Source organism: Egretta garzetta, unplaced genomic scaffold (assembly GCF_000687185.1).
Source record: "Egretta garzetta isolate BGI_Z169 unplaced genomic scaffold, ASM68718v1 scaffold108, whole genome shotgun sequence".
Lineage (NCBI taxonomy): Eukaryota > Metazoa > Chordata > Aves > Pelecaniformes > Ardeidae > Egretta > Egretta garzetta.
The window spans coordinates 909,115-934,995 of NW_009260614.1; the positions used below are offsets into that span (position 1 = coordinate 909,115).

Consider the following 25,881-nt stretch of genomic DNA (forward strand, 5'->3'; position numbering starts at 1 on the left):
TGGATAGATGGAGAGCACCCTGTGGAGAAGGACTTTCCATCTGAAGTCCCATTTGCCAGAAGACATTCAGGACATCGATGACTTCTATGCAGCTCTTCAGTTCCCAATGGCTGATGGTCCTTCTTGGAAACAGAGCTCAGAGTCTGACATGGCAACTTATTTATTCGAGCTACGTAGAAAAAGAAGAAAAAAATCAGACGCTTGGTTTGCAAGATGCTGACTCAACCCCTTCGTAATTTTCCAGAGTTTTTTTCCATTCTGACCAATACAACCGTTTGCAGCCAGTGTGACAGAACGGGGGAGCACATGGTGGGGTGGACAGGAGAGAGCTGTGTGACCACTGCTCCGAGCAGAGCCGGGGTTGTCCCTTCCACACCGAAGCAACACAAGGAGCTCCAGCTGCTTGCCAGGCTGCACAAACAGGACATGGTGGAGCCGTCCATCGGCCTTCTCCAGGAGTGAGGGCACAGGAGATGCCCAGTACCATCGTGAGGGGCCACCAGCCCTGGGATTTTTTACTTCCAGCATGCTGGGAGGGACAAATCCTGCTCATGATGCCAGGATTCAATGTCAGTACACAATGTCACAAGGCTTTTACACAGGAGCAGAGCAAAGATGATGCATGGCAGGGTCTGAGAAGCTCTTCTGGATCCCCTGGGAGTGAAGGCGCTCCCCGAAACACCGCGTCCGTACCATCCAGCTGCGCTTGGAGGTGATCCGCAACAGATTGAAATCATAGCTTTTGACTTTTCAAGTGACTAAAAACGGAAGCGGTGAGATGTTTAACAGGTGTTGCTGTTACACATTTTTAGGTAACTAAAAGCTGGTTTTGGGTAACATCAGTCGGACTGCACTCACAAAATACCCTTTCAGTATTAGGATCCTATTTCACACGTCCTGGCACCCAGCGTGCTCCCCGCAGGCTGCCGGCGCAGCCGGGCAAAGGCACAGAGTTGCAGTCACTGAGGAGCGTGGAAACACCCACCCGAATCCACTGCCTGGACGAGGACTCTGGGAGCTTTGCACCAACAACTGGGCTCGTGATGACGGAGTGGCCAGGGGCAGCCTCGTCGTCAGGAGCCCAGCATGCAAAGCCCTTCGGCAGCCTGTTGCTGCGCTGGCCAACAGCTCAGCTACCCCCTAGGCTGTTCTCATCCCGAGCTCCTCCTCGGACTGCTCCAGCCGCTCCAGGCTGGCCTCAGAGCTGGAAACCCACCCTGGGAGGCAAATCTCAGGATGAAGGGAGAGCCATGCAATGCATTAACTGCTTCTCCTGTGGCCACGCTTGTTGGCTGCTTATAATCCAGCAGCACAAAGGATGGGATCAAAGTTTGCTTGAAAGAGAGCATTTTGGTTTGGTGATGAACCTGTGCAAAAGGTGGAGCAGACAGGCGGCACAGCACAGCACCTCATTCCAGTTCCCCTTTTTTGGGAGAAAGTGTTGGGATTTCATTCTTTTTCCAATTACTCATGCTAAAACACCAGTTTGCAGGCAGTGATGAAGAGCTAGGGGTGAAAGGAGACATGCAAATGCCCTAACCATGCCTGGACATTCATGTTGGCTCAAATCCAACGCGTGCAACAACACGGCTCCCAAGATCCGCTGCCTGTCCTGCCTGCAGGGCTCCTGGAGCTGCTTGCAGTGGCAGCCGTGGAAGGAATGGTTTGCATTCAGCAGCAAACCTAGTGGGACCCATGGCTTGCCTCCAGCATCCCCAGCCCGTCACCTCCCATGCCTGTACTCCAGCTTATGGCCCCACCAGAGCTGCTGCTCAGAAAGCAGGAGGTTGCTCAGCTGAGGGGAAACAGCAAGTACTAATAGCTCAGAGCAGGGGGCGTTTAGGAGACCTTTGAATTAATTTTTAAGCAATAATTACGTACCCTGGGTTACAGTGTGAGCTGAAGAGCGCAGTTCTGTTTGCACAGCAGTGACGTCCTGCTAAAACGTGGCCCAAAGCAGGTATGGGCCCAGCGGAAGCACAGCAGCCTTGCACAGGACTGACCTGGTGGGCACTGAGCGGGCGAGGGCAGGCAGCTGCAGCCAGCAGCCCCAGGGACTCATCCTCACCCACGACAGAGCTTCCCCGTGAGGGGCACCCAATTAGGACAGCAAAATGTATGGCTTTGGGTGGCTGCTCCCACCCGCTGCAAATGTGCCCATCTGGCAAGCCCAGGTTTGTCACCACTTTCCATCCCTGGCTGCTTTACAGCGCTGCCTGCCAGGGGCAGAGCACCCGCTTCTCCAGGAGCAATGAGCTGGCTGACAAGCAAACTGCTCCTTCCCTTTCCACAGCCTTGTCCCATCTTCCCCCCAGCACCGCAGGGCTCTGCTCCAAGCCTCCCCACCCACCCCGTTTGCTCCAGCAGGAGCCGCACGGGCGCCCTGGCTCTTCGCCGCCTGCTCCCATCCCATGCGGGGCCACATGAGCTGCGGGGCAGGCACGGGGGGCAGTGGGACCACAGCACTGGGGCGCACAGGGAGCAAAGCCAACCCGGTCCCCCCCGGGCACTCAGAGGTGCCAAGGAAAGCTGCTTAGATCTATTTTTACAACACCAAACCGCATTAATTGTCTTACCCTCCTTGAATTCTTTCGATCAAATTCCACCTCAAATGCTCCATTATTTTGCCCGGAAGCAAGGTCGGGCCAATCAGTCAATAATTACCCAGCTCATTCCCTTGCTCTTTCTTTAAAAAATCGACGCCATGCTACCAGGTGAGCTCCTGGTCCGTCAGGTACATGGGGGCTGATTGGAAATCAACACTAATGGCAGAGGCACCATCTCACTTGGCTCTTGGAAAACATCCTGATCGGTAACTTCAGGTAGGCCGGGTCCAGCGGTCTCAATTTTTGGCACCGACTGTTTAGCAATAACCTGAATTACTGTTGGAACATAAGCTCACCATAAGATGCATTGTGTATTTTCTCAAGCACTCCAAAAAAGAGCGTTTCCCACGCGTTTCTGTCCTTTCTGCATTATTCTCCCATTTTCTAATGCACCAAAATGGTTGAGAGGTTTCTGCCCTTCAAGCACAAACTCAGACCATCCTTCAGGCTGCTGCTTGCTGGGCTTTCCAGCTCCCTGCAACTCCTGCTCCAGTTTCTGTGCCACTGGGAGAGGGTGGGGAACTATTCTCCTCCTCCCCACCACGTATGGGAAAACAGAGATGAATGTAAGCCAACGGCAAGCGAAACTCCAGGAGGAGGAGTTGCAGAAGAGCAGTAAGAAACACAGGAGGATTTAGTGAGGACACAGTGCTTCCATTGCTCCTGGGACGACATGAAATAGAGGAGCCAGTGCTCCTGATCAGCTGCAGCAAAGCTTCTCGCTTCCCATCTTGGCCTTGGCTCCCCTCTACCTGCTGAGACAAAAAGGGGATCGAGGCTCTTCGGCGTGAGCATGACATGTTGGCACAGCAGAAGGATTTGCTTCTCATTTCTACCAGCCCCAGGGCGTTGCACTGACACTGGGCTGGCCCCAGTGCTGACACCCGGCACGGGCAGTGCTGCTGCACGGGTCCTTCCCCCGGCTGTGGGGAGGCTATTTCATACCCCAGCAACACAAATCTTTCTTCTAACACAAATTGGGCTGAATTTGGGATCACAAACAAGCAATTGCAATTCTCTGGGTTATTAACTGCTCTTGTAACAGAGGTGGCGGCTGGGGGTGCAAGCAGCGGTGGAGCAGTGGCGCCATCGACTACTCGGTGCACAAGGTGCGGAATGAGGCCACCAACGTCTACCTGCTGGTGGTGCTGGCCAGCCCCGCTCTCCTGGTCTACGTGCGGCAGAACAAGCGGAGGATCATGTGCATCTTCACCCTGCCCCCCGCCGCCGAGACACCGCCCGAACCCAACTTCTACGACAGCGTGAAGAAGATCCAGCTGCAGCAGCAGCTGGAGATGTACTCCATCGCAAGGAAGTATGAACAGGCAGACAAGGCTGCCAAAATTGATATAGCTCGGGTAGACCTGGACTGGGAATGTAAGGGTGAGTTATTTGTAGCTCTATGGGCCCATGAAACATCGGGACATCTAGGGAGAGATGCATCATACAGATGGGCTCGTGACTGAGGGGTGGACCTGACCATGGAGGCCATCACACAGGTCACTCATGAATGTGAAACATGTGCTGCAATTAAGAAAGCCACACAAGTAAAATCTCCCTGGAACAGAGGGCGGTAGCTGGGTTTTCTATATGGTGAGGCCTGGCAGATAGACTATATTGGACCACTGGCATGAACACACCAATGCAAGCACTACATACTCACCATGGTAGAAGCAACTACTGGCTGGCTGGAAACATACCCTGTAAACCATGCCACTGCCCAAAACACCATCTGAGGCCTTGAAAGAAAAATTCTGTGGCGACATGGTACTCCAGAAAGAATGGAATCAGACAATGGGACTCATTTCCAAAATAACCTCATAAACTCCTGGGCAAATAAACATGGCGTTGAGTGGGTGTGTCACATCCCCTATTACCCACAGGCCTCTGGAAAGATTGAGAGATATAATGGACTGTTAAAGACTATGTTAAGAGCCTTGGGCAATGGGGCATGGAAACACTGGGATACAAATTTAGCAGAAGCCACTTGGCTAGTTAATACCAGAGGATCTGCTAACTGTCCTGGTCCTGCCCAAACAAAACCTTGTGTAGGGCTGTGGGAGGAGAGAAGGCCCCTGTAGTGAACATGGGGAAGTGGCTGGGGGAGGCACTGTGGATTGCTCCTCCTATGGGAAAAGGCAAACCCATTTGTGGGATTGTTTTTGCTCAAGGACCTGGGTGTACTTGGTGGGTAACGTGGAAGGATGGGGAGACCCGGTGTGTGCCTCGAAGAGATTTAACCTTGGAGGAAAAATAATTTGTGATGTGAGTTGTATGTTGTAGGAAGTGATACAGCGACTCCATTTGCTCTGCTGCCAAATAGTTTAAAAGGTACCTTTAGCCACAGTGCATGGGGTGGGCATTAAATGAGATCTGCGTTTGCGTTGCCCGGAGTATGGCTGAGCGAGGATGCTCATTGACTGTTGCAAGGTGGAGGTTTGTCCTGCCCTAAAGAGACCCTGTACCACCCTGTATTGGGTCGAGCTGCACAGCGCTGTGCTTTCTGTTGGTATGCAGAAAGGTGTTGATCACACACCAGAGTTTTGGCTACTGCTGAGCAGTGCTCGCACAGCATCAAGGCTGTCTCCAACATAACCTCTCACCACCACCAGTGGGCTGGGAGGGGGCAAGATCTTGGGAGGGGGCGTAGCCAAGGCACCTGACCCAAACCAACCAAAGGGATATTCCATACCATGTGATGTCAGCTTAGATATAAAACTAAGGGAAAAGGAAGAGGAGGGGGACATATTTGTCTTTTGCAACGTTTTGTCTTTGGGAAGGAACAACTATGTATACTGAAGCCCTACTTCCCGGGAAGTGGCTGGACATCGCCTGCTAATGTGAAGTAGAGAATAAAATCTTGTTTTCTTTCCTTTTGCTACCGTGTGCGGCCTTTGCTTTTGCTTTTTTTTTTTCCTTTATTAAGCTGCCTTTATCTCAACCCACGAGTCCTTTGATTTACTTTTCTCTCCTCTGTCCGGTTAGAGGGGAATGATAGAGCAGCTTTGGTGGGCCCCTGGCATCCAGCCAGGGTCAAACCACCACACTGGGGCAATTAAATAATTCCTTTTTGTCCCATGCTTTAATCACAGGACCTCAAAGCATGGTTTGGGTTGGAAGGGGCCTTCAAAGCTGCTCCAGTCCAGCCCCGCCGCCAGGGGCAGGGACATCTCCCCTGGGATCTGGTTGCTCAAAGCACCGTCCAAGCTGGCCTTGAACCCTCCCCGGGCTGGGGCATCCCCAGCTGCTGAGACAGCCTGTGCCAGTGCTTCAGCACCCCCAGGGTACAACATTTCCTCCTGGTGTCCAGCCCAAGCCCACCCCTCGCCCAGTTTAAAATGGTCGTCCGGTTGCTGGGGAGCCCCATCCATCCCCCAATCCGTGCTGGTACTGGGAGTTGCTCTGACCAGGTGTGGGACCTTGCACTTGGCCTGGCTGAACATCACGAGGCTCTCATGCCTTGCTATCTGTATTCCTAGCACTCTGGCTGTACACTCAAGCACTTTCACCCACCCTTCCCTTTTTATCCCCGCCTCCTTCAGGAGGTCACCCCTGAACCAAGTTGCCTTCTGCAACAAGCAGTGACCCAGCCATGCTCTCCACCACCCCAGCTCCCCCAGCCCAGGCTGCTTCCTCTTTGAGCCAGCAATAGTGCTCGTTCATCTTAGCCCTTTCTGGAAGGCTGAATGCAATGCCAGCTGAATCAGATTGAGTTAAAACCAAAAAATTAAACCAAAAAAAGTAGGTTTGGACCTATCCACATCCCAGAGCCTAGAGGAGGCGGCAGAGCTCTGGAAGGCCACTGGCCATCCCAGGCCACGTCAGATGCCACTCCACAGGGCAGCATGGCCATACGTGCCCCAAGCCTACATCAGAACCCCTCCTCTGGGCTGTCTGGTGGGCCAGGCCCCTTGGGCAGGGGCAGGAGCAGCTCTGCTGGGAGCAGAGGACCACCACAGGGAAGGTCCTGCAGGCTCACTAATGCAGCCTGCTTCTACGTGACCCAGCATGACCCAGGACATGCCACAGCTCTTCCCAAAAGTAGACGCACCCCGAATGCCTTATTTAAATTGTTCAGGATGAGTGGGCGAGTCCGAGCCAGAGAGTCTGGGCCAATGAGGGGCCCTGCCAGCGAGCAGACCGACAGGCGGTGGAGAAGCAGGGCCTGATGGAGGGACTGGTCCTCAGGAGGAGGGAAGTGGTCACCCCACACACAAGGTGATGCAGATCACAGGCGGTGACCCCATTAGGACAAAGAGAAACAGGGCTTTGTGCAGAAAGGCTGCCAGCCAATCAACTGTGGAAAGGTTTTTTTTGGACTTGCACATTTCCATGATAAAGGGCAAGAATTACCTCTAGCCAGAAAGAAAACTTTTTCTAGCACTGGTGGAAAAAAAGTGACCTGAAGAAGTCCTACCAGCCGGAGCGTCAGCTGCAAGAGTGCTCTTCAAGACACTGTTATTCGGTATCCAAAGCAGCATGTCCAAAATAAAGCCCCGGAAAGTGCCCAGTGAACTGTTCAGCCACCTCTGCTGCCCAGGTCAGCATTTTTTTCTTAAAAATAGAATGGCCTGATTTATATTTTTAAACACAGACTGAAGTGCAGGGAACGGTGCGACCATTCCCTCAGCTCCTGCTGGGACGTTGGCAAACACGCTGGGAGCAGTACCGCCAGGTCCAAGCACAGACCACACATAGGCAGGTCACAGTGGCCAGAAAGGCTCGAAGGTCACTCTGCAGCCACTGTCCCTGCAGCCGCTGTCCCCTGCGGCCGTCGTCCTTGCATCGTGGCTGGCTGGTGGTTTTTCCAGAATTGACTGACTCACGCAAACGGCAGAGCCTGACCTGCTGAGCGGGAAGGTATAACCGCATCAGCTCACCCAGAAAAGTTTTTAAGTGGCTCCAAGAGCACCTGGACTGCTGAGGCTTTTGTGATTCCTGGTGTGACACAGGGGACGCCCACACTGTGACAGGGGAGGACGGAGCGCACACACCCTCTGCTAGGTTGCTGCTTTGCTCATAGATGCACGCGGTACAAGCTGCAAGCTCTGAGCTGCAAGTTATGAACTTGAGAACTTCTGAGTTAGAAACCTGATGAAGTAAGCAACCGATGAGTGGATTCATGTTAGATTGGTCTGTGCCAAGGGTATTGAGCCCTTCTTTGTCGTTTGCCTTCTTTCCTAATGAGCTCATAAAATAAAGTTTAATTTACAGAGTACGTTGTCCTGTAAATCTGAGATATCCAAATGGACCACAACAAACCGCACTGCTCGTGGCCCATTCCCAGGCAGGCTGGCTGCTGCTTCTGCTGTTGTGGATCCCAGTCCCCCTCACTCCTGCCTCTCCCCATTCTCCCCACCCCGGGCCCTGCACAGGGCAGCGGCCATCTGAGAGCTCCCAACCTCAGCAAGGCTTCCACAAGGTTTACTGGGGCAACACCCTGTCCGGGTCAGCCCACCATTGCAGCCTGCAGCTCTGTTGGCGTCTGAGCAGGTGGCCTTGCGCACAGGGAGGCCAGAAAGGTCCCTAAGAGCCACCAGCTATGAGCAGCCTGCTGCAGCCCCGTACACAGCAACCCACGAGCATGAATCGTAACGCATTTCATCCACCAAGGGAAACGTGCTCTGGTCACCAGGAGTCTTTAGCCGCAGCCCAGGGAACAGAGCATTGCTGAAGAGGCAGCAGGAAACATATGGTAAATATCAAAAAGGAAAAAAATCCACCTGGCAGGGCCGGGCACTTCCTCAAGTGTATTCTTCATAAAGTCATGGACCCACAGAGCAGTCTGGGTTGGAAGGGGCCTTCAAAGCTGATCTAGTCCAACCCCCCTGCCAAGGGCAGGGACATCTCCCCTGGGATCTGGTTGCTCAAAGCCCCGTCCAAGCTGGCCTTGAAACCTCGTGGGGCTGGGGGCATCCCCAGCTGCTGGGGGTGGCCTGTGCCAGTGCCTCAGCACCCTCAAGGTACAACATTTCTTCCTGGTGTCCAGCTTAAACCTTCCTGCTAGCCCACCAGCCGGGACAGTGCTAGCACAGGCTGCAGCGCCCCCGCAAGCGCCTCCTCTGCCAAGCCCCTGCTGCAGATCCTCCAGGGCAAAGCCAGCTCTCCCCAACTTCAGGAACCAGCTTCTTTCACTGCGGCTGGCATCGCCCAAGCCCCCCGGGCTACAGCCAGGGCAAACGGGTGACCGCAGCAGCGAGGGAAGTTTTGGTCCATCCACTCTCTCCTGCACCTGTGTCTCTAAACACAAAAGCAAGACAGCTCCGTGCCTCACGTGCTGGGGCTGAGCCCTTTTCCATGATCCCCATCACAAGGCTCCCTCACTGCTGAGCAATTTTATTTCTTTGTTAATTTACAGAAATCATAAACAAATCATTCCCGATCAGGCCCTTCCCCTGCCCTGATCCGGCTCAGGAGCGTGGGAATGCACCCATCTCTGGCCGGAGAGCTCTCGCCCCACGCATGGCCAGCACGTTGGCAGCCTCTGACCCGTCCTCTCTGCTGCCCTCTCCCAGCTGTCCCCAGCTTCTCCCCATCCGCCGGCCCTGGCGCTCTCGAGGCGCTGCCGCTCACCAGCCTCCCCCGGCCTCACTGTCCGAGCCGGCGGGGACCCGGCAACAGCAGCCACGAGCAGCGCCAGTAGCCGTGTGACATGGCAGCAGCGCTGACGTGCTCCCCGACACGCTCATTCCAGCCTCCCACTCCTCCCCAGCACAGCGTCAGCCGCCGGCGTCACCGGCACATCACCAGCCGCCTTTTCCACAGCGCTCGTTAATTCAGCAGGGGGAAATCTCCCCCCCAGATGGAGGAGGGAACAGGGAATCCCAAAAGCGAGGGGGCTGCCGTGACCAGCAAACCTTGCTCGCTCCCTGCTTCACTGCCCTGAACTTCCAGCTCTGTCTTTGCTCAGCCACCCCTCAGTGAAGGGCAGGTTCCCTCTGACTGCTTCAGATAAAATCGGAGAAACTAGGAATGGTGGTAGGAAGGGAGGAAAACAAACTTGGCTTTAACAAAAAGGATGAAACACCATGGGTTGAAGGAAGAGAAAATAACGGGTGCCTTACGGAATTACTGCAAAACAATTCGAGGGCACGTTGGGACTGTAAGAAAGGAAGGGGAAAATGGGATGAACGCAGGTCTGGGACTGCACAGATCAAGTGCCAAGTGCTCGTTCACCCTCCTCAGCTCTCGCACAGGAGATATTTTTGTGTACAGTCTCATGGTGGCCCCCGCACCTCCTCCTCGGCAGGGACTCACCCATTCCCTCTTGGCCCCACATCTCCCCAGCCTCCCCCAAAGCCCTCCACCCTCCCCGCTACATTGGACTCGTCCTGCTCCCACCATCCCATAATTACAGCTTCCCCAGCCCCTTCCCTCCCTGCTGGAATTCACCCTCCCCTGCCGCTTTGCATCTGTCATGCCAGGATTTGCCTCCCCCATCCGCAGCTCTGCTCGCTCCAGGTTAATTACCCCCAGGACAGCGGGCTCTGCCCTACCAGCCCTCATGCCTTGCCCCGGGCATCCGCTCTTGGCAGCTGCCTGCCCCATCACCGCTACCTCTCTTGTTGTTGGCATACTCAAAAAATCTCTTTAAAATTTAACTACTCCTCAAGGGAGGCCATCTGCAGGCGCCACAGCCCCTCCCGCACCACCCCGCTGCTGACAGAAGGTCCTCATGCAGGGGCACTGCCCAAGGCTCACCCTCCCCAGGACCTCAGCGACCCTGGCACAGCCATGGGAGCTTGCCCAGCTTGCCCAGGAAGGGATGGCCCTCTCCCTGCAGGGTGGTATTTCTGCCTTTTAGACAGCAGGTTTTGTATTCACAGAATCCCAGAATCCTAGACTGGCAGGGGCTGGAAGGGACCTTGGAACATCACCCAGCCCAACCTCCCTGCTCAAGCAGGGTCACCCAGAGCAGGGTGCACAGGACATCGTCCAGGCGGGGGTTGAATATCTCCAGAGAAGGAGACTCCACAGCCCCCCTAGGCAGCCTGTGCAAGGGCTCGGTCACCCTCAAAGTCAGGAAGGTCTTTCTCACGTTCAACTGGAACCTCTTCTGCTTCAGTTTGTGCCCATTGCCCCTTGTCCCGGCGCTGGGCACCACTGAGGAGAGTCTGGCTCTGTCCTTGTGACACCCACCCTTCCCCAGGGGAAATCCTCAGGGGAATCTCATATGGGGGCTTCTTCTAAACGTCTGTGGGCACCCTGGGTCACACGACATGGCTGTGTCCCCTGCCCTGTGCACTACGGTCATGGTGCATCCTGGGCCTCCTCATCAAACCCTGACAGACGGAGGATTTTCCCTATCTGCCGCCTTTTTCCAAGTTATCCCGTCCCACTGTTCCAGCCTCTCAATCCAAATCCAAAGCACTGACACTGTGGGCACGGGGCTGCTCCACACACAGGAACACACGGCCATGGCCTGCGCGTCTCATCAGGACTTGCAGGCAGCTCTCACAGGGACCGTGACATTTTCCTCCAGGGCTGCAAAGCCCAACTCTAACTCTCAGGGAACGGCAAAGACAGCAGAAAGCTCCATCTGCTGCAGATGTGCAAAGGGCACTGCTGCTGGGCACGCTTCGGTGGGGTGGATCCAGCACATATCAGAAGCAAAATTAGGTTCAGGATAGGCGAAGGTTTATATCAAAGCAAAATGGGCAAGGAAGGAAGAGCAGCGAGGCGGATCTTTGGTTTTCCTGCAACACGGAGCAGCCAGGGGCGAGGCAGCCACATGCAGCTGGATCACACCCGTGCTGCCAGGCTGGACTCAGGGACCAGATGATTAAAGATTCGGAGTCAGACTGGGGAAAAATGATGAATGAGTCCCAGGCGGGCATCATTCCTGGGCCGAGTTCAATTCAGCATTTGCATTAAGAGCCTGCAGGCTGGAGGAAAATCCACTCACCAGCTTGCAGAGGCTGCACAGGAGCTGCACTCGCTTCACCCACCTGATTTAGAGACACACTTGATTAATGACAAAACCAGGCTAAAAATCAATTACAGAGATACTGAAAAAGGACAAATCTCAGCTGGTTCCCATGGAGAGCAATAATCTAATGGCAAAATACAACCCCAGGACCTTGCATCCGCTCATACACTGGGATGAGGTTACATGAGGAAGGCAGTGGCTGACGGCAGGCCAATACGCACGGGGATCAAATGCGTTTTTTTTCTCGGTAAACAGCAAATCTGAGCAGGGCTCGGGCAGACAACGGCCTCTCCGAGCTCAACGTAGCTCTGTGTGGAGGATGGGCAGTGCAGACGGCAAGCCCACCTCTGAACACAGCGTCGCCCCTGTGGCCCAGCAGGGCTCCCGCATTTCCCAGACGAGGATGCATCAGGAGAAAATCAAGTGCCACAGAGGCCAGACAGCAGGATTCCACTGAGGGCAGGTCTGGAGATGCCGCGTGATTGCTGCACGCGGGTGCTGGCCCATGGAGAAGCTGCCCCCGCCCCCCCCCCCAGCAGTCTGAACGTGACCTAATCTCAGCAAAAGATCTAGTTAACCCAATTTTCTGGATCTCCACTATTGCCTGGCTTGCCGGCCCCTTGCAGCCTGTGGATAGTTAATGCCCTGTTCAGTCCCCTCCTTCTGGGGCCAAGGGATGGCCAGGATTTCCCACAGCAGCCTCAGCTGGGCCACGTGCTGCTGAGGCGGGGACTGTGCCCAAATGCTGTGCCACAGAAGACAGGACACCGGCGTTTGTGGTCAGGGAGGGGTGTGCTCTTGTTTCCATCTCAGCAATTAATAATGGGTCCAAACTGCTTCCGAAGCTCAGACACTAGCCATCACTGGACTTGGTCCACTTGGTAATAAAGATCTGTCTCCTCAAGAAGTGTTCTCTGATCCAAAGTTCACATGCTCAAGACCGAACTAAGCACCAAATCTGCACTTGGGCTGTCAGGAACCTCCACTGACCAGAGCCCCATCTCCTCCATGGAGGACAAATCACCAGACCAACTCCTCTGGCATGGGAGGATTTCAGTCCTTCCTGCTTTTGACCTACCAGTCTCCAGAGGTGGAGCAGAAATCCACGCCAACCTCAAACAGCCTGTGCTTCTGTAAGGAAAGGGGTTTTTACTGTGATGGTGACTGATCACAGGTCACCCAAGAGACACTGTGGAGTCTGCATCCTTGGAGGTACTCAAATACCATCTGCACATGGTCCTGGGCAACCTGCTCTGGGTGACCCAGCTTCAGCGTGTTGAGCCAGTGTGCCCTTCCCACCTGAACCCATCTGCGATTCTGTGAAAAAAAGGAGCTGCAGTGCCCTGTGATGTATCAGACCAGACAAGAGAAGCTGTTGTGCCATGTGTTCATGAAATACGTGAAAAGCAGCCATGTCACTGGGGGTTTCATGGCTGCAGAGTATCACCTGCCCCCGCACAGCACCACTAATGCTGGACCCTGGGCTGAGACGGGGGGGAAGGGGGACAGCACCTTGCAGGACCCACGCAAGGGGAACATCCTCATCTGGAGACTAGCTGAAGCAGATGGGAGGAGACCCAACAGAGCAAGGAGGTGGCATTTACAGTAGAAATTATTCAAGAATGGGAGAAAATGCCTTACAGAAAGAGGTTCCAGAGGCCCAGAGAAGGCTGTCTTCATTTCAAACGGCGGTCACCTTACCAGGAGGAAACGCTGAGAACTGAGGAGCTGGGTAGTCTTCACTACGTCCTTGTATCAAGACCTTCATCCCTTGTCAACGGGCCACCTCCTTCATCAAACTCAGTTACCAAGTTCAGTGGAGGGAGAACTGGGACAAACAACATGGCTCAAGGTACCCCGCACTGCTTGGCTGGAAAGCCCAGCCAACCCACCCATCCAAGGCCGGCTAAATCAATCAGCTGCCTTTTTCTCTGCGGCCGTGTCCTGCAACACACAATGGTCTTCATCTCTTTCCCCGGACAGCCAGCGCTCCGCGGGAAGAAGGAACAACCAGGAACATGCAGCAGCATCACACCCGACAAGGAGGCAGCATTAAATGGTGGGAGCAGTGCTGCCGTCCCGCGGCACTGTGGCCAGCCAGCGCCAAGAGGTGAACCTCCGTCACGGTTTTTGGCAAAAGATTCCAGGTTTCACACTGAAGCCACCACCCAGAGCAGCAACAGCTAAGGCTGGCACTGCCTTTCAGCACCGATCACACAGGCAAACACCAGCAAGGAGAGCAGCTCCCCTTCCAGCACACCCAGCAGCTCACCTGGGACCAGCCCATTTCCTCCTACCATTAATTATTACATGTTAGGAGCCTGCGAAGTTTCAGTAGCTAATTCCAAAGCTCTTCCTCATTGTTTCAGCACCTCCCTCCTGCCAGGGCAAGGTGGGACCTAGTGCCCGCACACCGCAGAGGGCACCATGAGGCAGAGGAAGCCCCCAGCCCCCAACTGGTGCTTCTGCACCCTGACAGCAAGGAGAGATGGGGGCCAGGACCCTTCCCCACCACCAGGGCTTTCCCCAAACAGACACAAGTGCGAGACTGGGAGGCTCAGGAGGGGAGGACACAGCTCGCAGCGATGGCCCTTCCTCTGCCAGCAAGGGTGGACAGCTTTGCAGCAGCCTTCATCTACCACTCTCCTAGTGCTTGCTCCAAGCCACACTCCGACAATGTGTCAAGCAGTGCTCGGTAGGAGCTGCATCCCCGCGTGAGAGCGGAGGGCGGGCGCCCCGGCTGTGCATGCAGCAGCCATTTGTCAACGCCATGACCACGCGGCAACGGGCTTTACCCACTCACTCTTGACATTTCAAACGCTTCTGCAGGAGCTATTTTTGTCCACCCGCCAAGCGGTCTCTGCCAAGGGCAGGGCTCCTGCGTGGGCAGCGAGAGGAAGGGGGAGGCGAGGGGGGGCGCAGGAGCCGAAGCCACCAGAGGGACGGTCACGGCAGCAGAGGATGGCGCAGATGAGCATCGCTGCCAGCAGGCTCGTCCTGTGGCCCACCTGCACTGCATCCCCGGCCAAGGTGGGGGCAGATTCGCTTCCAACCTGCCCCAGGCTGGGGGCTTGGGAATGCCCATGGAGCTGTCCTGAAGGAGGACATGGAACCACCCCATGCATAGAAACCAACCCCACCAACTGCCCCAGCAGCAGCAGCGCCCTGCACATCCCATCACGGGTGGGCACAGGGTGAGCCCATGCTGGGGCAGCAGCAGCTTGGCAGAAAGGCAGGGAGCCCACTCCGCGTTCACCCTTGGAGGACAGGGTAGAGCGCATGCCTGGCCACTGGGAACGGGGCGCCGGGGGGCAACAGCTCCACCTTGGCAGCCAGCACCAGGCTGCTGCGCTCCACCCCTTCTGGGCACATTTTTGCTTGTATGCAAAGCAGGATGGATTTTGCATTTGCAGTCATTCAGTGATGTTAATTATGACCCCCAGGCACATATAACAGAGGAGAGGTTTCCAAGTCCCAGGTCCCACCAAGCCAGAATTGCTGCTAGAACTCCACGTCACACTTTAGACAAACCTGGACAGTTCAGACGTGACTTATTTTGTCTCTTACTGAATTCCAAGTCTGGGGGTAGGAAGAGGTTACTGCCTGCCCACCAACCCTGGCAGCCAAGCATCATGGTCCCCTTGCTAGAAATGGAGCACAGCAGGCTCGTGCCTCGGCACCAGCGTTCCCCACCACTGGGGCACCGAAGCAGCCGTCTGCAAGATGCCCCACTGCGGGCACACACAAGTCTGTATCCATCGTGAGAATCTCAACTTTTCCTGTAACAAATCCCTGAAATATGGATTTCTTTCCATTCCTTCTGTTGCTCACAGCCAGCAAGCTGGTGGGACCACCTTCCCACCAGCAGCGTGTTCAGACAAGGAGGGAGGCTGGTCCAGGTGGGAAGCCTTTCAGCAGCCAAGTTAATTACCAGGTTCTTCACTTCAGGCTGCTGCAAAAGCAGGTGGGAGCTTCCCTGGTGAGAGGGCAGGAGCTCCTCAGGATTCTGACACCGTGAGCAACCCCTGGCTCGGAGCTGGTACAGAGATGGGGCCACCATGGAAATGGGAGCTACAGTGGCACATGTTGATGACGCCTGGCAGATAGCATTTTTTCATGTAAAACTGAACAACAGGGCAAGCAAAAAAGAGTATGATTGAGGGTTTAGATATTGCTTCATTCTATTTGCAAATAAGAGCAAAAATTATGCATGCTCCCACAGGTAAATCCTGAGGGCAGCTCCAGCTGATGTGGCTCCACCACTGCAGAAGTGGAACTGCTGCGCAGGATCTTCTCAGAACTCAGAGGGAGATAAGGTGGGTGATGTTCTGCTTATGTTCTTCAGACCATTTTCCCACCGGCTGCTTTCCTGTGGCACCAGAAGCTATTAAAAGCCCTTGCAGTATTCTCAAGGCACAGAATTATCCTCCAGATTGGGGGCTCCAGATTCCTTTTGGTCACAGCGAGATATATAATCCGCACATGGTGCCGTTACCCACTCTAAGCCCCATCTCTGCAAGAACCCAGATGGATGCCAAGAATAAGGCACTTCTTATAGCTGTAGCATTTTTAAGAGATGCTAACATGCCTTGCATAGAAGTGTCCTAATTCCTAACTTGGGTTGAACATATGAGTCACCCAGCTGCACTCTTCCAAAAGCCTACACCTGCACAGAAAAATCCCAGCTTCTCTCTCACATACCCAACCTGCTCAGCAAAAGGGCATCATAAAAGCATGGACAAGCTCGTTTTTATTTCATAAGTCAAAACCTTTAAGCTCTCAATGGAAAAAATGTCCCTAGATACATCATTTCCAAACGTGCTCCTCAGCTTAGGGTGCTGCACACACAGTTGGCTTCTACTATCGCCATGGGCTGATGCTTTTACAGGTGACCCTGTGCTCAGGAGGGCTTGGCCCCCAAAACCTGGGAATCAGTGTGAGGTTTGAATTGTCTGTCATCAAAAACTAGTAGGTGAGGTGACAAGAGGCGACGCAGAGACCTCAGTGCTCCTCCCGAGGTGGGGTACGACAGGGAAGATGTTCTCCACCACACAAGGACTTCACTGCCTGCGTCCAGGGAGCAGACTGAGCCTGGCTCGCTCCGCTGTTCCTCCTGTGGGAAGAGGCTGCCTTTCAAGTCTCGCCATCACCGCCTCTTCCGAAAACCTTCTCACTGTGCTAAAAAAGAACACGAAAGGAAAGTACTGGTGGAGGTTGCACCAGCTATGGCTTCTCACCAGCACCTTTGGCCGACTAAGAGAACTTTGTAACTTCAGCCTCGTTTCTTCAGTGGAGAAGCTTCAAAGAGAAGAGCTGGCTACATGGGAGCAGTGGCACCCTGCAGCCGGGAAGAGCACAGCAGCATCACGGGTTGTTCTGACAAGCCAAAGGCGAAGGGAGCACAGCAAAATCCTCACCGTGAGTCTGCTCCTGCTCTGCTTTGGGCCCAGAAAATTTTTAGGAGAAACTAGTGGCTTTCTATCCAGTGATTAACTGAAGTAACCACAGAAACAAACTGCGCTGCCTCCTCACCTTTGCTTCTTTGCTCTAGGTAAGCACTAATGCACACGGAGCTGCCCTAACTTCTCCAGAGGTCTCCAGAGGCTCCTCAAGGGGCCAGCTCCTTCTTGAATCCAGGTGCTCTTTATCTGAGGTTGAGGTCCTCTTTCTGCCAGGCCTTTTGATGACTACATCTTTTAAGGTGGAAATTAATTTAAGAGATTAAAGATCAATAATTCTTTGAAGTGGAAATTAAGGCCTGAAGATAAAAACAGTGAACTTGAAACCCTTCAACGCAACCTGTCCTGCTGTAACAGCCCAATGGTTTACTGCAATTTTTGAACTATTAATGCAACTCCAAACCTTTCCATGTTGCAGTAAAAAGCCAAGCAATATTCAACGCGTCAGCCACAGGCGTGGAACAAGTGATGGTCTCACATCGCAGTGATAGAGGAAAGAGGGAACTGACACAGGCACGTCAGGATTTGATTATTTTCCAACGAAACTTTCCCTGGGAGCTGTTCCCTTCGTGGCTACAGTTTGAGGGACAGAGGAAGAAGTTTAAACACTTGTACCCACCACTTTTGACCAGACCCGAGTCCAGCAGGCTCAGACTGGGGCCAAGGAGGTGACAGCTACGGGAATGCCTTTGGGTTGTAGGAAACATCACACATGCCCTCGCACGCACACACGCACGCTCAACTGCTGCTTTGAAGAGAGTTTCCATGGAAAGAGCCTGAAACACCACCAAGGGCCTTTAAATGAACACCTCTGATCTGACCCGTCTCAGATGGGGTCAGCAAACGGGCAGGGTTCCCACAGGGTGGGTCCTCCATGTGGGGACGGTGGCACATTTCACCAAGCCAACAACCCCCCAAAACTGCCGCGGGGGATCCACCACGGGACGACCTTCAAGCTCTGACTCACTAGTGCACCAGTACTGAACACCAGCCAGGCTCAGGCAGCAACTGCTGTAGGACATCACCGGGTCAATGCATCTCCCAACGGCCTCCAGCTCTGATGGAGGCAAATGGAGAAAAGAGGAAGGACAACTGGGCACATACAAAGCCTCCCACAAGCAGGCTACAAAATGGGGAACACTCGTGTCCTACCACAGGGACAGAACACCAGTGCTTTTCACAAAGGCAGAGAGTGAATCGGGTACAGAGATCCCTTGCTATAAAGACGTTAGTTAACGACTAACCAGGATTCCTGCTCATCCTGCACTCTTCCTTGCACCTTTCACCTTGTCCTGGATACGAGTCTCCTCATCCTATTGCTGTAACAGGGCTGGACTCGGCACCCAGGGTACCAGGCCCCCTCCTCAGCCAACACGAAGGGGAGCAGGGAGAGCTCAAAAGACAAGAGCAGAGGTGCTTCCCCCAGGCAAGGCCCTTCCAACACAAGGGACAACATCTCAGTGCTGGTTCACATCTCCCCTCCGTGCTGCACAACTTCACTTGCTGATGACCAAGTTGTAGAGCCCTCAGCACCACAGACACCCCACTACCATTGCCGCAGCTGGTCTGTGGGCCCTGCCACCAGCCCGGGGACACCAGGGAGGTCTTCAGCTCCTCCATCCCCCAGTGCCACACTTGTGAAATGAGACAGGAGCTGTGATTCCCTTCCCATGCAGAGTTATTTTAGATTTACAGGTCAAAATGCTACTCCTTCAGCACCATGACCAGCTGTGACAACGAATGATGGATCATTCCTCTTATTAAAGTGCACAAAGTGGTTCACAAAGGGCTGGAGGCAAGTAATAAATGGTATCTGCACAAGATGGTCCTCAGCTGTGTGCACATCATATTTACAGAGCAGAAGCCAAGGTCTGACCTGTTGGATTCTACACCACTTGATTAATAATTTACCTCAAAGCTAATTAATCATCCATTAACTCTTCATGAGCTCTTCTACCAGTAGGGTACACTCGTGAAGTGACCCAATAAATGTTTCTAACATTACAGCTTCATATGATTAAGAAGAGAAATCTTTCATGGGAGAGCCCCAGGCCAGAAATCAGAGGAGGCCACATCCCAGCTGCATTTTATCTTCTTTCCCTGACAATTATTTGGCCTTGCCTGAGCCTCCCTTATCCGCCACGTGGTGCTAACAACAACGTGCTTCTCCAGACAGCGATTTTTCACTTGCAAGCAACGCAGCTCTTTTATTTGCATTTTTGCTAATAATCTGATAACTCGATTAGGAAAATACAGTTCTGCTCCACCTCTGTGGGGCCTGGAAACTCATTAACAGCGCTAGGAGATTGCAAGAAGCTTAAACCTATTACGCAGGCTCTGCTGGCATTAAAAGCAAGCTCAAGATTCATGCTGCCTGCCCTCAGAAAACATTTCTCTCCAGCAGAGCCACAGGAACCGATGCAGGACCAGTGGGCCGATCTCCATGCCCATGGGAGGAGAAAAGCCACCAGAGGAAAGCGTCAGGGCCATGTACAAGCCCTGCTCTCCCCTGAGAGCCTTCAAACCCAGTACTGCCTGGCCAGAGCCTCCACAGCTGTCCTGCCCAAAACAGCAATAATTTTTCCCATTTCCCCAACTGAATGCAAACTAAAGGTCTCCCAAAGCCCAGAGGTCTTGGGTTTAGGGTGTTTCTGCTGCGACGCCATAGCTCATCACCACTTTGCTTCCCTGCATCCGTATCCGCCAGCAACGCACAGGTTCCCCATCGCTATTTGACTCCACTGATATTCGCGGTTTCTTTTGCCAGAGGAGTTGTTTTCTTTTTTGCTTGATTCAAGGCTACAACTCGGCAGATTCCCTGGATGGTAGAACACTGCAAGAAGAAAAGTCCTCAGTAACCCTGCACCAAGATCCTCCAGCTTCCAGGCCCCTTGATGCTTCCCTTCTGCCCCCTCTTCTGCATGCAAGTCCAGACACCCTTGCACCCCGCTCCCAGGGCCAGGGTCTCTCCCACACACCATTCACCTCAGTGGGACCTCAGGGTGGGATTTTGAAGGGGATTTGGTGTCCTGTGTGTGGCCGACAAGTCCTTGCCTGCCTGCGCTGCGACACAGCTGCCACATGGGGCTCAGTCCCAGTCCCCCCAGTAACGTCACCTGCCTGTCCGGGGCCCCAAACACTTGTTTCAGGGCCCTCTGAGCAGCGGGAAGCAGGAGCTGGTCATCCCCAGACGTGCAGGCTCTGTGCTGGGGCCCTCACTGAGTAACAAGCACGACGACCCACTCAGGAAGCGGAGTCAAGCCAGGACCTCCAGCACCCCCCAGACTTCAATGGAGACCCCCATGAGAAGCATGATTTCAACACTAGGATCACACAGGGGACGATTCCAACATCAAACGGAAGCCTCCACTGGTCACACACATCTGGCTGCCGCTCACTGGATCCCCAGCCCGGGGAGGGTTCAAGGCCAGCTTGGACAGGGCTCTGAGCAAACAGACCCTGGGGGAGATGTCCCTGCCCTGCTGGGGGGGCTGGACTGGAGCAGCTTTGAAGGCCCCTTCCAACCCAGACTCTGCCAGTCCATGATTGTGTGGGGACAGTGCAGCCTGCCCAGGGGGCAGTTGTGCAAGCTGAGGGAGGACCTGCGTCCACATGCACCATGAAGGCAACCATTCAGCTCCATCGCACCCCAGGCTGAGCCCAGCAAAGGGCGAAAGCACCCGGTTACCGGCACAAGGGGCAGAGGACACTTCTTCTAAAGCAACCAGACCAATCCCATCTCCCCTCCGCTATCAGGATAACATCCTGCCATGACACTGAGCTCGCAGCGCAGCATCCCCTCTCCTCCCTGCTCCCTCCCTGCATCCCACAGCCATGAGCTGCTCGACCCAGCTCGTCCCCGCTCCACACTGTGCCACCCCCTGCTCCAGGGGCACCGGCCCCTTCTCCTTGCGGTTGGCTCAGTGGCGCCAGACCCAGCACAGCTCAGGGACAACTGCTCGCAGCCTGCACTTCATGTGGAAGCCGGCTGCTCCCTACCAGGTCTCCAATGTGCCTTGCACACACACAACAGGGCCATGCGGTTGGGTCTGGCTCTGTCTTCTTCGCACCCTCCTGATGGGTGTTCGTGCTGGTACCACTGTGAGCCTGGCAGCTCAGCCCCCCTTCAGCCCACGGCACTGCCCACTTACCTATCCCACGCTTTGCCCATGGGGACACTACAGAGACAGAGTCGAAAGTCCTGCTGGAGCCAAGCCCGACAGTGCCCGCTGCTCTCCCCGCACCCACCGAACTGGCCTTTGTAGAAGCTATCAGGTTGGCCAGGCACAATTTTCTCTTCATAAACCGGTGCTCCAAGTCACCCTCTTGTCCTCCATGTACCTGGAAATTGTTTCCAGGATCAGTTGCTCCTTCCCACGGACTGCAGGGAGGCTGACTGGCCTGGACCTCCCCTGAGCCTCCTCCTCAAGACAGGAGGGACATTCGCTTTTGCAGCTCCCTGATCACCATCAGCCTTCAATGACAACTATGGGGGCCTCGCAGTGACACCAGCTGGCTCCCCTGGTCCCCCAGGCACATCCCATTGGGGCCCCCAGACCTGCGTATGCTGCTCTGAAATGTTCCCAAAGCCGATCCCCTCCTACAGAGGGCCAGCCTTCGCTAATCCAGGCCTTCAAAGTGGTACCAGCACAGTCTGCTTTAAGGCCCCCAAAGGGGACTGAGCTCCTGCAGTGCCAACCTCCCCAGGTGAGCAAATGTTTCTTATCAAAATACTTTTTAAACATGAGTTAACGCCTTCACTGTACCCAACACCTCTCCCACTGTGTCGTGGCTTAACCCCAGCCAGCAACTGAGCCACCCGCTCCCCCTGCCCGGGGGGACAGGGGAGAGAATCCGAAGGGTAAAAGGGAGAAAACTCATGGGTTGAGATAAGAAGAGTTTGATAACTGAAATAAAGTAAAATAGTAGTAGTAGTAGTAATAATAACAATAATAATAATAATAGAATATACGAAGCAAGTGATGCACAAGGCAATTGCTCACCACCCACTGACTGATGCCCAGCCCATCCCCGAGCAGCCATCGCTGCCTCCAGCCAGCTCCCCCCGGTTTCTATACTGGGCATGACGCCATATGGTCTGGAATAGCCCTGGGGCCAGTTGGGGTCAACTGTCCTGGCCATGCCCTGTCCCAGCTCCTTGTGCCCCTGGCAGAGCAGGGGAAGCTGGAGAGTCCTTCACTTAGTGTAAGCCTTGCTCAGCAACAACTGAACCATCAGGGTGCTATTAACATTCTTCTCATCCTAAACCCAAACCACAGCACTGTGCCAGATGCTGTGAAGAAAATAAACTCCATCCCAGCCAGAACCAGGACACACGGATCTCTCCATCACCAGAGCCAGAGAGAATTGTCTGGGTCCAGTTGCTGGGAAGAGGCACTTCACTGCTCGCCCCTGCCCTGGCACAGGCACCTATCCAGCAGAAACAACCTGTTCTCAGAAATATTTCCACTTGGCACAAAATAAAAACTAGTCCCCTGAGTCAGTGGCCACCAGCAGATACTTGCCCCAGCTCCATCAGAGCACCCCCCTTCAGGGGACAAGAACATGTATTTGGAGGTCCACTGGATTACTGTAAGGCTTTTGCCCCCAAAAAATAAAAAAGCAGGGAGGAAGAAAAGCAGATCTCCAAAATACAGCTCACAAACCACCCAAAGTCCAGACAGTGTCCACCCTGCCAAACCACTCTTCTCCCAAGGCACTGTGCTGACACCCACCCATGCAGGACGTCAACAGGTCCCACATCATCATGGGATGCAGCAGCTGCAGCCCAAGACATCAAGAACTCAAATGCAGCCTTTGCCTGAAAACCAGAAACTGGCAGGGGAATATGCAGGGGCAGCCCGAGGGCAGCAGCGAACTCATGGGAAGCAACCCCAGCTCACACAGCTCCAGACTCTCCTTAGGGCCCTGGTATCAACCCCTGGTGCACCACGCCAAGGGCTGCTCCCAGGGGTGGAGGGAGCACAGGGTGGAGAGTGGAAAGCCTGGCCTTCAGGAAGTCATCAAAACCAACTCACTGGAAAAAGCAACCAGTTACAGGAGAGGGTTCCTCATCGCTGTGGCCACCAGAAGCAATGTGGGTCACCAAGCTCTGGTGCCTGTTGGCAGGGAAGAGCCAAGGGGGAAGTATCTGACAGCTGGAACCTGGACCAAAGCCTGCACTGGCGAGGAAAAAAATAGATAAAACTGAAAGCAAGCCCCTAAAAAAAAGAAAACCCTCCCAGGCTGAGAGACTGGGCAGAGGAAAGGGCCATGCAAGGTTCCTCTTCTCTCTGGTTGCCAGGGATGACCAGCAGCCACCGGCCATCATCATCACCAACACAGTGCAGGCGCTGCTATCGGGGTGACAGATTAACAACTCACGTCCTTGTCTCTGTCAGCCAGCACCTGCAACCGCTGTGTATTCAGGCTGGAATATCAACCCAAACTCCATTCCCGATCTCTCAGTCGCCAGCCAGGATTTACGGTAACACCTCCCCAGCCCACGTGTCCTCGTGTGACTGTTTCCAGAGGAGACTGGTCCAAACATGGCACGCCACTTCCAGCAGGAAAGGAACTGGAGCGTGCTACAGTATGACAAGTCCCTGAAAGGACAGCCCGGCAATCTCCTGATCGCTTTAATTGCATCTATGAGCCAGCCACATTATGCAGAAAGTCTCAGGTGTGAGAAAAATTCTTCAGCTGTGCCACATCCCATGAAACCACCCCCAGACACAGGCCAGGACATCGCCACTGGGGGCAGCAGGGGGTCTCCAGGATGTAGGGACGACTGGGGCGCATGCTCATCTCCATCCCAGCCTGCGCACAAAGCTGCAGAGCGTCTGCAACACGCACCAGTGAGCACCCACTAACGACAGGGATCCAAGCCCTGATAATTAAGCAGCAAATTGCAGGGGCAGAAGCCAAGTGACAGGTCAGCAGGATGTTTTTCTCCTCCTCAATCATCTCTGGCTCATAAGCAGCAAGGGTCCCAGGTTATGGCAGCACCTTCCCTGGATGTTTCACTCCCCAGTCACCCACTTGATCAGCCCTGCCCTAACGGCCATGATTTATACCTGCCCAATGAATTAGCTTGAAAATACCTCAGGGCTCCTTTCCTGCAGCTCTGCTCCAGCTGAAGAAACAAAATCCAGGGTTGGCATCTGCAAAACCCGATGCCTGAGGAGGGGGTGCTGCCAGCCCAGCACTGTGGCTGGGAGGGCCATCAACAGTGGGCACTTCCCCTCTAGCCAGAACCCAGCCAGGCGGGCCCAAGTGAAGCAGGGTCTGCAGCAGCACTGCTGGGGTTACTGGTTTGGGGGGAGATTTGGGGAGAGCAATGCAGAAGACCTGATGTGTGCACGGCCCCTGTACACCCCAGAGTGCACAGGACCCACCACCCAGCCGTGCATCCTGTGGTTTGTGCAGGGACCTCACCTGCAGAGGATGATTTTGGGTTAAATCCTCAGCTGGACAACTGGGAGGCACTCGCTGTGCTGGCAGTGGGCAGTGGGAACAGCTCCTGTCCTGTGCCGGCAGCGGGCAGTGGGCACGGCTCCTCTCCTATGCCACTTCACTGCAGGTGTCTCACCTCACTGCTTGCTGGAAGCTGGCTGCATGCATCCTGCCCATCTATAGACAGGGTGCACGACGCCAGCGCTGTCCCTCTCCTCCCAGCACGGTAGGCTAGCCTGTGCTTGGCCACAGCACAGCAGAAAACCACACAAGCCCCGAGCTGCAGCACACCTCTTTGCAGCCACTGCTGCTAGCAAACACAGCTTTGGCCATGACCTTGGAGGTTCAAACCAGTACAGACACGAGAGAGACGCTGGCACAGGCAAGATGGCTTCCAGCACGACTGCTGAATCACAGCTGAAGTGAGCTGGCGCTGAAGCAGAGCTCTCACCAGAGGGAAAGCCAGGCAACTTGGAGAAACCGGAATTGGAAAGATACAGGTTGGATGGATGGACAATAGATGGATATGGGATTAGCTGGATGGCTGCATCCAAAGAGTTGTAGTCAATGCCTCAATGTCCAAGTGGAAAACTGTAACGAATGGTGTCTGTACTGGGACCAATACTACTTCATATCTTCATCAATGACACAAACAGTGGGATCAAGTGCACCCTCAGCAAGTTTGCGGATGATACCAAGCTGAGTGGTGTCATCGATGCGCTGCAGAGGGACCTGGGCAGGCTGGAGGAGTGGGGCCATGAGAACCTCGTGACATTCAACCAGGCCAAGTGCAAGGTGCTGCACCCTGGTCAGGGCAATTCCCAGTACCAGCACGGACTGGGGGATGGATGGATGGATGGATGGATGGATGGGTAAATGGGTGGGTGGATGGGTGTGCGGTGAGCACCCTGCAAAGAAGGACATTCCAGCTGAAGTCCTGTTTGCCAAAAGAGGTTTAGGACAGTGATGACCTCTGTGCAGCTCTTCAGTTCCCAATGGCTGATGGTCCTTCTTGGAAACAGAGCTCAGAGTCTGACATGGCAACTTATTTATTTGAGCTACGTAGAAAAAGAAAAAAGTCAGACGCTTGGTTTGCAAGACGCTGACTCAGCCCCTTCATAATTTTCCAGAGTTTTTTTCAACTCTGACCAATACAACCATTTGCAGCCGGTGTGACGGAACGGGGGAGCACGCAGTGGGGTGGATGGATGGATGGATGGATGAACTGATGGACAGATGGATGGATGGATGGAGAGCAGCCCTAGGTGACACTAGGCCATCAGCTGGCAATGGGCACTGGCAGCCCAGAAAGCCAAGCGTCCCCTGGGCTGCAGCCCCAGCAGTGGGGACAGCAGTTGGAGGCAGGGGATGCTCACCCTCGGCCCTGCTACCCCCACACCCCCCTGCAGCCCCGCCCCCCGCTCCGGGCTCC

The 25,881-nt window shown here is 54.4% G+C and overlaps 2 protein-coding genes across 2 annotated transcripts in view; one reads left to right on the forward strand and one right to left on the reverse strand.

The window, feature by feature from the left end:
• Positions 1 to 25,881, reverse strand: part of STX1A (syntaxin 1A) — a 73,298-nt gene that overhangs the window by 32,329 nt on the left and 15,088 nt on the right. The window lies entirely within an intron of this gene.
• Positions 2,705 to 9,249, forward strand: SMIM19 (small integral membrane protein 19). The gene is made up of 3 exons (XM_009644934.1): positions 2,705 to 2,714; positions 3,654 to 3,989; positions 9,122 to 9,249. The coding sequence occupies exons 1-3, from the start codon at positions 2,705 to 2,707 to the stop codon at positions 9,247 to 9,249; spliced, it is 474 nt and encodes a 157-aa protein (XP_009643229.1).